Source organism: Rissa tridactyla, chromosome 1, assembly GCF_028500815.1.
Source record: "Rissa tridactyla isolate bRisTri1 chromosome 1, bRisTri1.patW.cur.20221130, whole genome shotgun sequence".
Lineage (NCBI taxonomy): Eukaryota > Metazoa > Chordata > Aves > Charadriiformes > Laridae > Rissa > Rissa tridactyla.
Window position 1 is genome coordinate 75583051 of NC_071466.1, and position 14395 is coordinate 75597445.

Below are 14395 nucleotides of genomic sequence, written 5' to 3' on the forward strand. Positions count from 1 at the left end.
TCTTTCTTCTCATGTTTCTGCATGAGACCTGATCCTTCAGCCTGTGGTGGGTGTCTGTTTTTTCACCACCACCCTGTTTCCCATTACTTTGCAGCTGTTCTTGTGCTAAGAGTGACAGTACGCATAAAAACATCATGGTAACCTCTGCTTTTCTAGCTTGCCAATGGCATAAAAGATGTTTCAAATGTTCTTACACTTCTTTGACCAAAAGGCCCTCTCTCCATCATTAAAACAAACTCTTTAATACAAAGATTATGTGCATAAAGTCTTATTGTGTGCCGCCTCCGAGAGTGCATTTATTTTTGTGAACAGGGAAGTTTAGCTTCTGTTTTGAATAAGTTAATGCCTCAAGAACTATGCTTATGAAGTTGATACATCTTTTCTTTTAAAATGTGAATACTACTGAATATCTTTATAATTTGCTTTATATTTCTTTCAGATATCAAGTATTCTTAGGAGACCTTAATAGTGTACTTTATTATATTAAGTAGTACAGCAATTAACATACGTTCACAGACTTTTAATTTTCTCTTTCTTTGTTTCTTCTGTTCAGTGATTATTCATTTTTATTTCTTTACTATTTCCCCAGGAGCTAAGCTTGTCCTTGTGTGTTTGTCTTACTGAATTCACAAGTTTACAACCTTGGTTTCTTACCACATTGAATTATGCATTTGGAATCTCTCTCTCTCTCCCTCTCTCTGCCCCCCACCCCCCCGCCTCCCCGCTCTCAAGTAAAACCCAACCTGACTGCTGTCTTAGTAAAGCCTTAAATTACAGGTCAGAGTGGGCACTGTACTTTCTCTGTCAATCCCAACAACATTGTTTCTTCCAGCAGTAATCTCCTTAGGAGTGACTATTCTGATTAGCATTTTGAGTTACGTTGCCCAAAAGTCTGCCCACCGCAATGTATCACCCTCCTCTACTTCCCCTCTGACTTTCTTGCATGCTTTGGACATCCCTTTTTCTAAGGTGGCCCAGTTTAAGAGCATATATTTATGGCATGTCAAAGACAGCTTCTCATCAGGCCCTGTCTGCGACAGGACATGAACCCTCGCCCTCTTGACACAGCAAGAGAAGAGGCTGTGGAAGAGCGGTTGTTGTGCGATCATAGCAATCGGGATGTCTTTGGGAATGCTTTAAGAGAAATAGAAGCCAACAGAAGAGTCACAAAAGAAATGGGAAGCAGTGATATTCAGGAAGAATGAGGAGTCTTCCACGAAAAGGCATGGGAAGAGAATAGACCTACAGCTGGTTTTCTAAAATGAGCTGCATTTCTTTCTAATTTCATGCTGTGTTTCTGATTGTGGAATGGTTGATCGAACCGGAAGAGATAATCCATCAGTGCAGAGCGAGGAGGAGGCACAAAGGGATCTCTGGACATGGGCCAAGAAAAACATCTCCAGCCCTTCCTTTCGCTGAATGTAAGAAGTTATTTGGAATACAGCAGGACTGGAGGTAGCCTCCAAGGAGCCAAAATAGGTTCAGAGGGACAGATAAGTGTTTTCTCAGGGAAAGGAATGCTACGTGATAATTGCATGCATTATTTTTAGTGTGAGGTTAAGTGTCTTTCAGTCTTTATAATAGCCAGAAATCGGTGAAATAATGTCCTAAAGCAGCCAGAGGGCAACGCTACAGTGAAGAAGGCAAGCTTCCATTTCCATCCTCCTACTCCGAGACTCCTGCTGAGGCAGTGATGAGAAGAGCTTTTTTTTTTTTTTTGACTCAAAATGTTCAGCTATGAAGACAATTTTGACTGCTTGATGAAATATTTTGCAAGTGTTACTTAACCTGAATAGCCATTATCCTGTCGTGACAATCTCAATGTTGACTTTGCTTCTTTCAGTGTATTTTCTCCATGTAACCATCGTGCTTGTAACTTTATGAAATTATCAAAGCTAATTCTCACAAAAGACCAAGTTATTCAAAGTATTTATAGGCATAAAACAGTTTGGAAAGTTTTCAAAGGTATATATTTTACTACCACTACAAACCTAATCATTCCGTGGTTTAGTTTGTATATTTTTTTGGGGACCTTTTGAAGGTACAGCCTCAATGCTGCTGGAAAAAATAAACTCAGATTAAGAAAAGAAAAAAAGGTCAAAAGTGGGGAGGTGTTTCCTGAGCTCTTCCACCTCTCAGAGACTATGAGGAATAAAGGTAGGAGCTGGAGGGGGAGGCAGGAGCACGGACAGTGGAAGCAAAGGAGGCTGGTGGAGAATGGGAAGGTGAGCCATGATATGCCATCCCTTAGGCCCCCAAAACCTGGTGTTGTACATAGTGTGAAGTAAATGCCCCCCATTTGGCTCCTGAGCAGCCTCTGAAATAAAGGTCCACCCTGTCAGAGATACTTCAGAGAAAGTGACAGGCAGCCCCAATGGCGCTACTCCACTCATCCCAAGCCATGCTGAAAGCAAGGAGAACTTTTCAGAACATGCATATGAGAATTATTGTCCACAGAGAAGGCTTAAGTTGGTCTTGATGATACCACAAGGGTTTTGAAGATACACTGCATATGAAATATGCTGTTTATTTTACCAGGTTTTCTCCAGAAGACTTCATTTATTTCTTTCTGCATTAATTCCACAAAACAAGAGAGTGTAGGATTCAAAATGGCTTCACTGGAAAACGGTAGACCATTCCACTATTTTCAGATTCCCACAGGATACCTGAGAGATTTTTACCAATTTCTGAAACTAGAATGCAAGTTGCACACAGATTGCAAAAACAAGCAGTATATGTCAAGGAGTGATGCTAAGGTAACATTTTAAGCCTTCCAGGGCTCTCCTGGAGTCACCATAGTTCCTGGCTTTTTATAATCTATACAGCGTGCAATCTGGGGAACAAACAGCACACATCATGCAGCAATTGCTGTGGGAGTATTTATTTCCATCAAGATCAAAACTAGCCATGGGCACAGCTTGTACCTCTTCAAATGATCAAAAGCCTGTTGAGAAGATGTTCCACCTAAACACAGGGCAGTCCTCTCTTCCTTTTAGCCCACTTATCCAGGGTAAGATATGATGACTCAGGGAAGCTAAAGGTGGGCTGTGTTCCCCAGAATTACTCTTCATGTTTTGATATCAGGTGTGTGACTGTTCCGGTTCAGGAAGAGGGAGCCACTCATCCCCTATTTCAGGGAGCATTTCTTCTTTCACTTATTTGTCACACAACTAAAGGGGTGGCTGAATCAGTCATGATGGCCCTTTGCAGGGTAATCTTTGCAAGTCAGCTGTTGATTAAACTTTCCTTCCAGTGGTGAGCTGGGCAGGAAAAAATATTCTTTTATTGAAAATGAACTTCAAACTCTGAAAAGATGACCCTCACCTAATGTTCTTCAAGTGCACCAAGTTGCAAACTAAATAAACAGACATCACAGGTGTTGCTCTAATGGTTGGGACATTTCCTTTAAAACACAGTATGTCAAAGCCTTCTCTTCGTACTTTTAATCTGAGCATAGCAAGGGCACAAAGAAAGAACATTGCTCTGTGTGTTCCCATGTGGTCTCTGGCTGGGAGCAGAAAGGAGGCTCCCACTCTTCAGAGGGTTTGCTCCCGTTTCTCTGCTGTTTCCCTGAACAGCCCTGTCCCATGTCCCAGTCTTAAACTGTAACGCTTAACATTTCTATGACTCTGTTTGCATGTAAAGGGTTCTACCATTATTTATTTATTTAGTCATACTTCATATTGAATGGTTTGGACTAAAACATAAAAGGGAAGTTTAATACTTACTTCCAGAACAGTGTAAGAATTAGAAATAGAATTGCACACTTTGGTGAAGTCAAGCCTTTTGGTAACTGAAGGAGATTTTAAGCCTTGCACAGTTTATTAGACTAGTTTCAAGCTTACGGGAGCAGTGTTTGTGGTGTGTTGGCATGATATACAAGGGGTGCGGAGGGCACAGAATGATCATAATCTCAACCAAACTCTAATTGTTTCAGTATTTTCAGTGGATCAAGTACCACCCTCATACAAACTTAATCAAAGACGGTCACACTCTGTCAACAATCAAGAAATAGGCTCTACAATGAAAAAAAAAAAAAAACCCACACCAAGACAAAACAAAACCGAACATTTGGGAAGAGTTAGAGAAATAATTATGAATTGATCAGAAAAGATAGCAATAGTTGCCCAAAGGCAACTACAGTATAGGAAAATGGAGTGGAGGTGATGTATTTTTTGGTAGGCAATAGTAAGAACCCAGAAAGTATCATAGAAGAAATTTGCTTTTTTTCCAAGGACAAGACTCTTGACATTGTTGTTGTTGTTGTTACTGTTGTTGTGAGGAATTGTGAAAATGCAGAAAATGAGAAGGCTGCAGCAGAAGCAACAAAGGCATACCATACTATTATCCATAGTCATTCAAATAGATCACCCAACTGTGACAGCCAATTAAATCGTATTTTCCAGGATTAACCCACAGCTAAAATGATACATCACGGTAGGAGAAAAGCTTCATGTATCACCAACAACACGTTAGCTCCTCTTTTGACTGAGAAAACAAAGAAAGACTTGGTTGAAAAGCATATATTTTTCTCTGTGACTACAGAGGCCTCAAACCATGGCACTTTCAAGGTGTTCCCAGTCATTAATCATTCCTACACAGTTGAAGGGCAAATAACGCACTGCTGGCTTGATTATTTCCAAGGCACTAATGAAACCACATTAAGAATATTTGAAAATGTAAAAAATATGCTAAAATCAAGTAGTTGGAACCTTGGCTATGTACAGTTATTTGCAGCTAATACTGTTGTTAAATCTGCGTTTTGTCCCCCTGTCCAGAAATCAATATAAAGTAAGAAAGAAAAATCATCTCTAGCTTTTTTCTCCATTCATAACCAGAAAACAGAAAAATAACATCTAATTAAATCATCATTTAGTTCAGAAAAAAAAATCAGTCAATTTTCCTCATCTCATCCAGTCATTTTTCTCAGCAAAATTTCAAATTTAAAGGAGAAGTTATAAAATTCGAATGGGAAGAAATATTCATGAGACAATTACTTGCATGCTGCACAGGTAAGAAGACCACAATCTGTTTTCTTTGCTTTAGAAGTTGCTTTGGAAGTCAAGTAAGCATTGTCAAGTGCCAATTTTAAAATGCCATTTTCAAAGATAAACTTCTTGGAGGTCATAGAGAGGTTTTCAGTGACAGAATGTTACTTACTGTTTTCAGACTGTACTGAATGCTTCTTACTAAGTCTTGCAATTAAAACAAACTGACTTTTTGCATGACAAAAAATTTAACACATTCATTAAATGTAAGTTGCAAAAAAGAACTGGTGATAAATTCTTTGGTCATAAGCGAGTCGTCATGGGGGGAAAGAAATTATCTTACTGTACATAACCTTGGCATCACTTCATGGAGAACATAGTTTCACCTTTCTGCCTCTGGGGATAAACCTTATTAAATATTTTGCCGGTTTTTATTTCTTCCTGTGTTCATTATAGTAATCAATGGTTTCTGACAAAAAAAGAAACAACCAGGAAAAGAAAGAATCAGAAGGATATCAGGGAGAGTAATGATAGGACGAGGGTTAATGGTTTTAAACTGAAAGAGGGTAGATTTAGATTGGCTATTAGGAAGAAATTCTTTACTGTGAGGGTGGTGAGGCACTGGAACAGGTTGCACAGGGAAATTGTGGATGCCCCATCCCTGGAAGTGTTCAAAGCCAGGCTGGATGGGGCTTTGAGCAGTCTGGTCTGGTGGGAGGTGTCCCTGCCCAGGGCAGGGGGGTTGGAACTAAATGATCCTTAAGGTCCCTTCCAACCCGAACCATTCTATGATTCTATGATTCTATGATTTCTGGTGCAGTGATAGAACAGAACATAAAGAACAGTATTAGAGTTGTAGATACTTCATCTGAGGCATCATTTTGCTGAAACCTGATGTCATGCCTGAACTAAGTGTGACCATTACATTTCATAAAGGTCTTTGAACATAGGCATTCATCTTAATGTGGGTAGCAAATAAAAAGCATTCCTTTCCTAGATTAGTGTATTATATTGACCTGTATATGAGACCAACATAGAAACCTTTCTTTGGGCAGTTTCTTGTTGGGTTCTGTGTGTTGGAGATCACTGTACCAGCTTTGTATATAGAAGCAGTGTACATAAAGCAGTACACAGAAACTGTTGACTTCACTGGGAACTGAGTATCTGATGTCAGCGACGATAAAGGTAATTTTCCTGAAGGGTGCATAGGCTTAGGTCCATTAGAAGTGAAGAACTGAGTACCAGTTTCAAAAGTGACCTCTGTCCCTTCCTAGTAGAGTGAATACATGCATATCATACTCCATTATCTGCTTGGTTGAAGACTGAAGCAATTACAAAGATTAATGTAAAGGATGTAGTAATCTAACGTTCACTTCTAAAAAGGATTAATGGAGAGAATAAAAAAGATGAAATTGCAATTCAGATATTAAATACAAATGTGCATTCGTTTTTTTTGGAAAAAATTATTTTGTAGTTTGTACATTCTGACCGAACATTGTAAATACTTTTAATATTAAAAAATAGGGGTAAAGCATTGAAAAAGTCAATGCAACTAATTTCAAACACCTTTTATTGACTTTTAAAAATGTTGCTTTGCTTTTTATGACCTAAGTTTACAAAGAGAAAAATGCATTTTTTAAAGAACTAAATAACTAAGAAGATCTGTTAACCACTTGGTTTGAGGTGAAATGTTTTTAAGAAGGTGAATGGAGTTAGAGTGGCCCATTGCAGAGATATTTTGAATGATGATTATTCCTGGCATGTTGTAGGTGCAGTAATAAGTAAATGAGATGCAAAATGGGAGTTGGAAAGTGGTGTTAGCATGGCCCTGCTTCTCGGCTAACGTAATCTGTTTCTCAGCCAGAGTAGTTTGCCAGGGTCAAATCCACGACGATACATCTATGCTGCTTCTGGTGCCCACTTTGCTCAGATCTAGCTGCTGTACTTTCTCAGGACACTGTATTATGGAGCTCAAGGGCTTTCTTTCCTTTGGTGGGGTAGAAATCCTAAATATCCTAAATCCTAAAATCCTAAATATAATTAAATACGTACGATCAACTAGAAAGGAATTATGGCTGCTCCTAAATTTAGTCAAAATAAAGCATTCATACAAAATAACCTCAAATATGAATATCATGCAAAAATTTGTCCTGTAAAAAGACAGCACTGTCATTAGCCAGCTGCATACAAATGGTCTTTGATTCTATAAATACTGATTCTCACATGTGAGCTAAAAAAAGCAACTCTACTCACTCAGCATTTGGAGAAACCTATAGACATGTCTGGCATATTTTTCTCTATAGAAGCTGAATGTGCCAAATTCTTGTCACTGGACTTTCAAGGACTAAAATGATAAAAGAGTTGAGTGTAAAGAAACAAGATCAGCACTCTTCCATCTTAAACCTGGTGAGTGAGGGTGAATATTTAGAGCTAGGTAGCAATAAGTGTATGCTGTGTACATTGCATTGGATCCTTCAAGTGTGCGGAGATGTGCAAGTTTGTGCTCATCAAGATGAAAGAAAAGTTTCTTCAGATTCAAATCTGTCAGCTTCCCTGAAAACATAAAGCTAATAATGCAATGAAAAATGGTAGTGAGATAGGCTATGAAGAAAAATGGTCCATAATACCTTTGATGGCTAGGCTTTAATTCCTCAGGTGATCTATTACCTGGTATTTGGATACATGCTAGTACCACTTATGGCCCTATTGATCATTTGCCATCTAGAGATGAGAGGCCCAGAGTGTGTTTTGGACTACATCTGCCGCGTCAGTGAATTAGGTTTCCCGGTGTTATAACATCAGCTTTGAAAGGATGACCTGCCAAAAATGTAATAGCGCAGGAGAACCAGGTGGCTCTTAGCAAAAACGCTGTCTTCAGTTCAGCATACAAGCTCTTCTAACTATGTATAAATAAAAAAATATATCATACCGATTGTATAATAGCATTTCTTTTTACACCTTCCCTTTAAAAATTTAGAAATAGAGAAACAAAAATGCAATAAAAGCAAGTTCGAAGTGGTCAAAGGCAAAGACATACCAGATTTTCCACACAGCATTAATTCTTCTTTTTCAGATATACCAAGAGCATCTACCAGGGGACTGAAGGAGATGGTTTCCTCTGGATCATCTCCAGCCCCTGTAGAGCATACACTTTGTGTCACATCAGCAAACACTGTCCCTGTCATGGATGTGGCCAGCCCTGCCATGCTGAGAGGGTCTTTCATGACATGGTCAGATAGAGATTTCCACAGGGTTCATATGTAAAGCAGTCTGGAAAGAGGGAGAGGAACGTATGCAAATGCAAACGTGACATTTCCCAGACTCCGGTGGCTGGAATTCACAATTCAAATACTGGATTTTGCACAGTTTCTTCCATGGGGTATTAAATGCATAAATCAGCGTGTTTGTATGTTCACCTATATAATTTTGGCTGTTTGTCCGTATTTCTGCTGTTATACCGACTATGACTGCTTATCTACGGAAATACAGCAGTAAACATGGAGTGAAAGAAAGGATGAGATTTGTGTAAATTACGATATTAGCCTATTCAGGGCAATAAGCTAGTGATTGCTCAGCTCTTAGCATTTGGGGTACATGAAGTGTCTGTGAAGAAGCACGAGCATGCTTTTTCAATTCTGCTGTAGCGTGACCTGAAAACAAGTGGCTGAACAATTGGTAACAAACAGAGCAATCAATTTATTGAATTTACAACCCTCCCTGCCCTCAAAAGGCATCGCCATAATCAGGGGAATTTACCATTCTCCACCTTACGTGTGTGTTGCTCCTGTTCGTCTTTCACACCTCTTCTATCAGTCTGCCCTGCGACAAAGAAGTCTCTGCAAATTGTATCTTGTAGCTGTGACTGTTCAGAGTGGAAAAGTGGAAAAGAACATGCCAGTGCAGAAATTGTTATGGCACAGGACCAAGGCAAGTGAGATGTTTCACTTGCTTTCTAAAGTAGCTAGAAGAAAAGAAAAAGAAAAGAAAAAAAAAGGAAAAAAAAGATTTCCTCAGGCAGTTAAAAAAGGAAACATTCTCCATTGACCTGAACATATCCTGCTGCACTACAGCTGGTTAGACCTTATCAAAGACCAAACAGTAGTGGAAAGTGTGGAACTGATTTCAATTTGTGTATCATGCTTTCATTGCAGGAATATCAAATTGATATATTTTTTGCCCAGACGTGGACAGATAGCCGTCTTCGCTTCAACAGCACCATGAAGATACTGACTCTGAACAGCAACATGGTTGGCTTGATCTGGATCCCGGACACGATATTTCGTAACTCAAAGACGGCGGAGGCTCACTGGATCACCACCCCCAACCAGCTCCTCCGTATATGGAACGACGGCAAGATCTTGTACACCCTCAGGTGAGCACTTGGCCTGTGGGGCTGAAAGCTTCTCCTGCCTCTGGCATACTAGTAGTAATTTTCAGTGGTATCTTTGTTCTCCTCTGCTGTTTTCTTCCTGATGCTTACCTGGCTGTGCTTGACAAATACTGAAATATTCAGGCGTAAGTACTGCAGTGTTCAAAAAAACAAAGTCTTGTTGTTCTAAAAAAGAAGCCTTGAGAACTGGAAATAGGCCTGTCTAAATTGTAGGAGTTGGGCTTTTTAGAGCTTGTGATAAAATCAGGAGCATGTAGTCCCATAAAACCTGTCAGAAACCTTTCTGATCAGAGTTAGTTGCAGGGCTGGATAAAGTATTTCTACATTCATGCTAATGCCAATACTTGATTCTGCAAATAATTCATGCTGAAAGATAGTCTGTCACATCTCATCAGAAGGGTGAATTGCTGGAGGAAAGGCTTTTAGAGTTTTTCTAATCTTGATGATACCATCAACTGTATAGTATTAGAAATACCGTATATACTTGCATATAAAAAGCCTGTGGAAATCAAAATATGTGTTTACTTATGGAAGAGATGAATTGCTCAGAAGGGAGCTTTGCCATAAGCCATATTCCACATGGCAAACGTGTTCAGAAACATCCCTTTCACGCTACATTTTCTTCTGTGATTGCGTTCAGCACATCCTGATCGTACTTGCAATTGCAGTTGGGCTCCAATAGCAAGTCTTTGGCAAACAATAAGAAGGGAATTAAACAGCTGGAAATGCTACTGACATTTTTAGTGCCCTTCCCTTCTTCCGCTTGCTCCACTGTGACAGCGCTCTTGCTTTTTTCAGTAGCCTTTAGCTAAAGACTTTGGTGATTAGGATGTCAACTCCGATACCCTCTTGGTTGGGTTGTTGTTTTTTTTTTTTTTTAATGTTTTTTTTCTATTACGTAATGTTTCAGTATTTCAGGGCAAGTTAAGTATCTGCCTAATAGTAGTTAGACTTCACTAAAGAAACTATTTGTTGAATGGACTGCAAAATTTGCCTAAGATGGCTAAAAAAAGGGGTAATACTTGACCCAGTGGATTGTTTGAATGAGCATTTTTAGTTTGTGAAAGATGTTTTGAGTCCTTTTCGCCCACTCAGGTCAGCCTCCTTTTTACATAGGAGGACCTGTTAGAATGATCATTGTTCATTGATAACACTGTGTAATTCAAAAACAATTTATCTGACTTAAGTGAGCACACAGAATTGGTATGTCAGGGAAGCCGTAACTACTGTATGTCCTGATACGGTCAGGTGTTGATGTGTATTCTGCATTCAGGAGAAAGTGTACGAGCTTCAATTATGCTCCATGCCTTTCCATCCTCCTCCCTGCTTGCTTTTGGATACGAATGTACTCCTACTGTAACACTGCAAATCCTCTTCTAGTGCCAGTGCAAAAATGCAGTTAAGTTCCTCACAGGTGACCTTCTCCAAGACAGGTTTTTCTCTGCGCCCTACTAAATTTGAGACAAACCTTTCCCAATCTAGTTTGTTAGCTTTTCAATTAATTTAAAATACAAAAGAATAAAAAAAAAAAGAAGCCAACACAAAAATCCCATGCCCCACACTTGCTGCATAAATTCAGGCATGCAATTAACGTAGCGTGTGTTTCCTGAAAAAGACTGGATAAGAAGCTAGCATTTAATGCAATCTACCTGGGTAAATAGATTTACTTTGTAAGCTATCAGACTGAAGATTATCCGTTTTTAATAGTCATTTTAAAATCAGCTCCATTCGTAGTGTGCTTTGTGTTAGAGTTATCATGTAAAACAAGCTTTCAAGTGGGGCTGAAGACATTTCCGCTGATGTTTGTTACAGCTGCACAACTGAGAATGGCATACAGAGAATTATTACGTTTATGAGAGATAGTCCAACATGATTGAAAGAATTTTAAATTTACGCTATAAGTAAATGCAGAGAATGTTCCTTATAAGATTCTTGTGTAACTACATACCACCACATCAGCCATATCTTGTGTTATTTTTGTAAAGAATATTTTTTTCCCTCCCATGTCCTTCAGTGAAGAATTGCCTAGAGAAAAACATATGTTTTGGGGATCTCGTCTGAAATTATTTGTGGTTTAGATAATTAATATTGTTTTGGATCAGGCCTAAATAGCCAATGAGAAATCTCCAAATATAGTCCTTTCCTTTCAGGCCTTACTTATGGATGTCAAAGCGCTCTTGCATGATACCTAAGGTATCCCTGCCTCCTCCTCTGACTGTTCATTGTGCTGCTGTGTAGTAAAAGATGCTTGGTTTCTTCGCAGGCTTACCATCAATGCGGAGTGCCAGCTACAGCTGCACAATTTCCCAATGGATGAACACTCGTGTCCTCTGATATTCTCTAGCTGTAAGTACTGCTTTGAGGCCTTATTGTTGTATATGACTAGTATGCAGAGGCATTTGTTATTTCTGTCAGATTGTTCAACCATTCCACAACAGGTATAGGAAGTTTAGGTTTGCTTAAATATTCAGAGGGGTTGGGTTTTGTTTTCCTCTCTAGCATTCCTGGTCGATGGACTTATGCCATGAAGTTTTCTGTAGATTCACTCTGGGTTGGTTTTTTTGCCAGAACCCACCTTTTTAGTCGATACTATAGTCACACTTTCAGCAGGAGCAGATATTCATGCCAGTCTGTGCTATGCTAATCTATAAAATCCTGTGACATGCAAATAAGAATAGAAATTGCAGTTTTCTTGTGGAGGTGCACAGCTTGGGGACAAGCCCAGCAATCTCTGAACATCTGAGTTTATAGCAAGTAGTATGGTAATGCATCTCTGTTCCATAATAAAAGTAGATGGTGTAACTACTATAAATCTCATTTTCCTGTTATCGCTCAGCTTTTCCAGGAGTCCCAATGCTGTATTTATGTAGTGTTGTTGGTATATTTAAAACCTACCTAATAGGCAAAACAAATACATCAGTGAAGTGGATGGAAAACAAATGTCAGGTGAGTTAGTCTTGAGGTCCAATATTACTGTGAGGAAAAGTTATCTTCATGCTGATTTATTTGAAAAAGCTTAAGAGCTGTCTGCTCTTGGGTACACCTGCACAGTTTTGTAATCCAAAGTCACTCAATGCAAGTGTTCTACGAACATGTTTAAAAGGGCCTTCACTAAAGAGTTTTCTTTTGATAAACTCCAAGACTCAGGGTCTGTGTTCTCCACAAGCGAATGGGAAATGTATTGTTTTGTCTTTCTTTTTAGAAAATAGCATTTTCTCCATCATCTCTTAAGAAGTGACAAAAGAATAACACTATTTAATGTCTTTGTAATAGACATGCTGTTGTGATAGTAGAGTATTCATTTCCATTTATGAATAGTGTACAAACAGTGATCCTCAATCAGAAACCAGATTTGAATTTCAGCTGATCCAGGGTGTATTCTTCTTTCCCCAGGAAAATGTTTTAAAAATATCTGTCAGTGTAAACATATCCATTTCCCCCAAAACATTATCACTACGTTGCCATTTTTTATGATCTATGTATATAAGTGAGCCTGGGCAAAAATACACAGTAGTGTATTTAATTCAGATGTGTGGAATATATCTGTAGTCAACTGAACAGGAGGCAGATAGCTCGTGACTGAGCTTCCCTGCTAATGAACGCTTGTCACTGAACTGTACATACCTCAGCTATCTTTAGTTACTGCATGAAGCTACTCTTACCTTGTGACAATCTACTGATGATTTGTTGCGCTACAGGGAAAGGAGTGTGTGATCTTAAAAATTAAATCCCAGTCCAGAGATACTAATTAAACCTACCACATAAATTTGATAGGTCCTGCGCTAGTAATATCCAAAGAAGGTGAACTCTAATAGATGGGGAGGTTGCTTCCAACCTGTCATCCCCTAATAGCTAGACAGTTGCTGAATGCAAGTAATGCTGAATGGTCTGTGTTTTTTTATTTAAAGAGAGAGGATATCACTATGAATGAACTTCAGAAGGCTCTGCTCCATGGCAGAGTTTTGAATACATCTTGATTTGCAGAGATTCCTCCTAATTTAGATCTATTACCTTGGAGCCCTTCTGCCCTTGAAAACATGCATGTATTACCATCGTACATGTACTGCCGTCTATGGAGATGGAGATTACATAGCATCAAGCAGAAGCTGAATGTGTCACAGTTTCTATGTGCATTCTTTATAGTTTCTTGCCAGATGGAAAAACTTATGGAGGAATATTAAACTAATGTTTTATAGTTTTGTCATCCTTTTTGGTCAAGTTGATAACAAGAGTTTATTTCTTTAGGTTGACACTGAATTGCGTTCTTTTCTTTCAACACTTTTAGCACTGCTATTATCATAATAGTAGGACATCTACTGTGTGATTTGCTCGTTTCATAACTTGGTTGTATTTTCAGTGCTGTGTACATTCATAGCAATCTCAAGATACCTGACACTCAGTGGGACTTAGGAAGTGAATGACTGAGTGAATGCCTGAATGATTTATTACTGCCTGTTATGACAAGTTTCTGGGGGACAAGCTGATTACGAATTCCAAGATGTGTATCTTTGAATAAAATAAAAATAGTTGTAGAATTGACAGCACAGCTCTGCTTCCCGCTGCATCCCTTTCATTTGCTCCCTGGCACACAGGCAAAGTATCGCAGTTTCCACTGTAGGCAAGCACAAAAAAAGCACAAGTTTTGGAGAATATTCCCTACATTTCTACACACACACGAACAAGGTTAATATTTGAAATTCCTTACTTCTTATATAAATTTCCCTTGATATTTCAGAAATATGAAACTTATCTCAAATCATTTCTAGACTATTTTCCTCTAGTGCCAACTAATTACCACCTTAACCCCGTTTTTGCTCTGAGGACAGCTGATATTCCTTAGGTGGGAATACTGAGCTCTACTTGGTCTGGTTGCCAGGGTGAATAAGGAAAAAACAGCCGCTTATAAACAAGAGAGAGTCTGGGTGCGCTAACAGTGGTTACCAAAACCTACCTGCCCCTTCTTGTGGAAAGTCTTGTTCAAGAACGGTTCCTGGAGCTCTCTAGTCTCTTTTATAAG

At 39.0% G+C, this 14395-nt stretch overlaps 1 protein-coding gene across 1 annotated transcript in view; it reads left to right on the top strand.

The window, feature by feature from the left end:
• The window catches only part of GABRG3 (gamma-aminobutyric acid type A receptor subunit gamma3), a 329965-nt gene that overhangs the window by 169831 nt on the left and 145739 nt on the right, over positions 1 to 14395 (top strand). Inside the window, exons 4-5 of the mRNA XM_054211091.1 lie at positions 9140 to 9360; positions 11642 to 11724. Of these exons, the coding sequence (XP_054067066.1) occupies positions 9140 to 9360; positions 11642 to 11724 (304 nt within the window). The remainder of the gene's footprint in view (positions 1 to 9139; positions 9361 to 11641; positions 11725 to 14395) is intronic.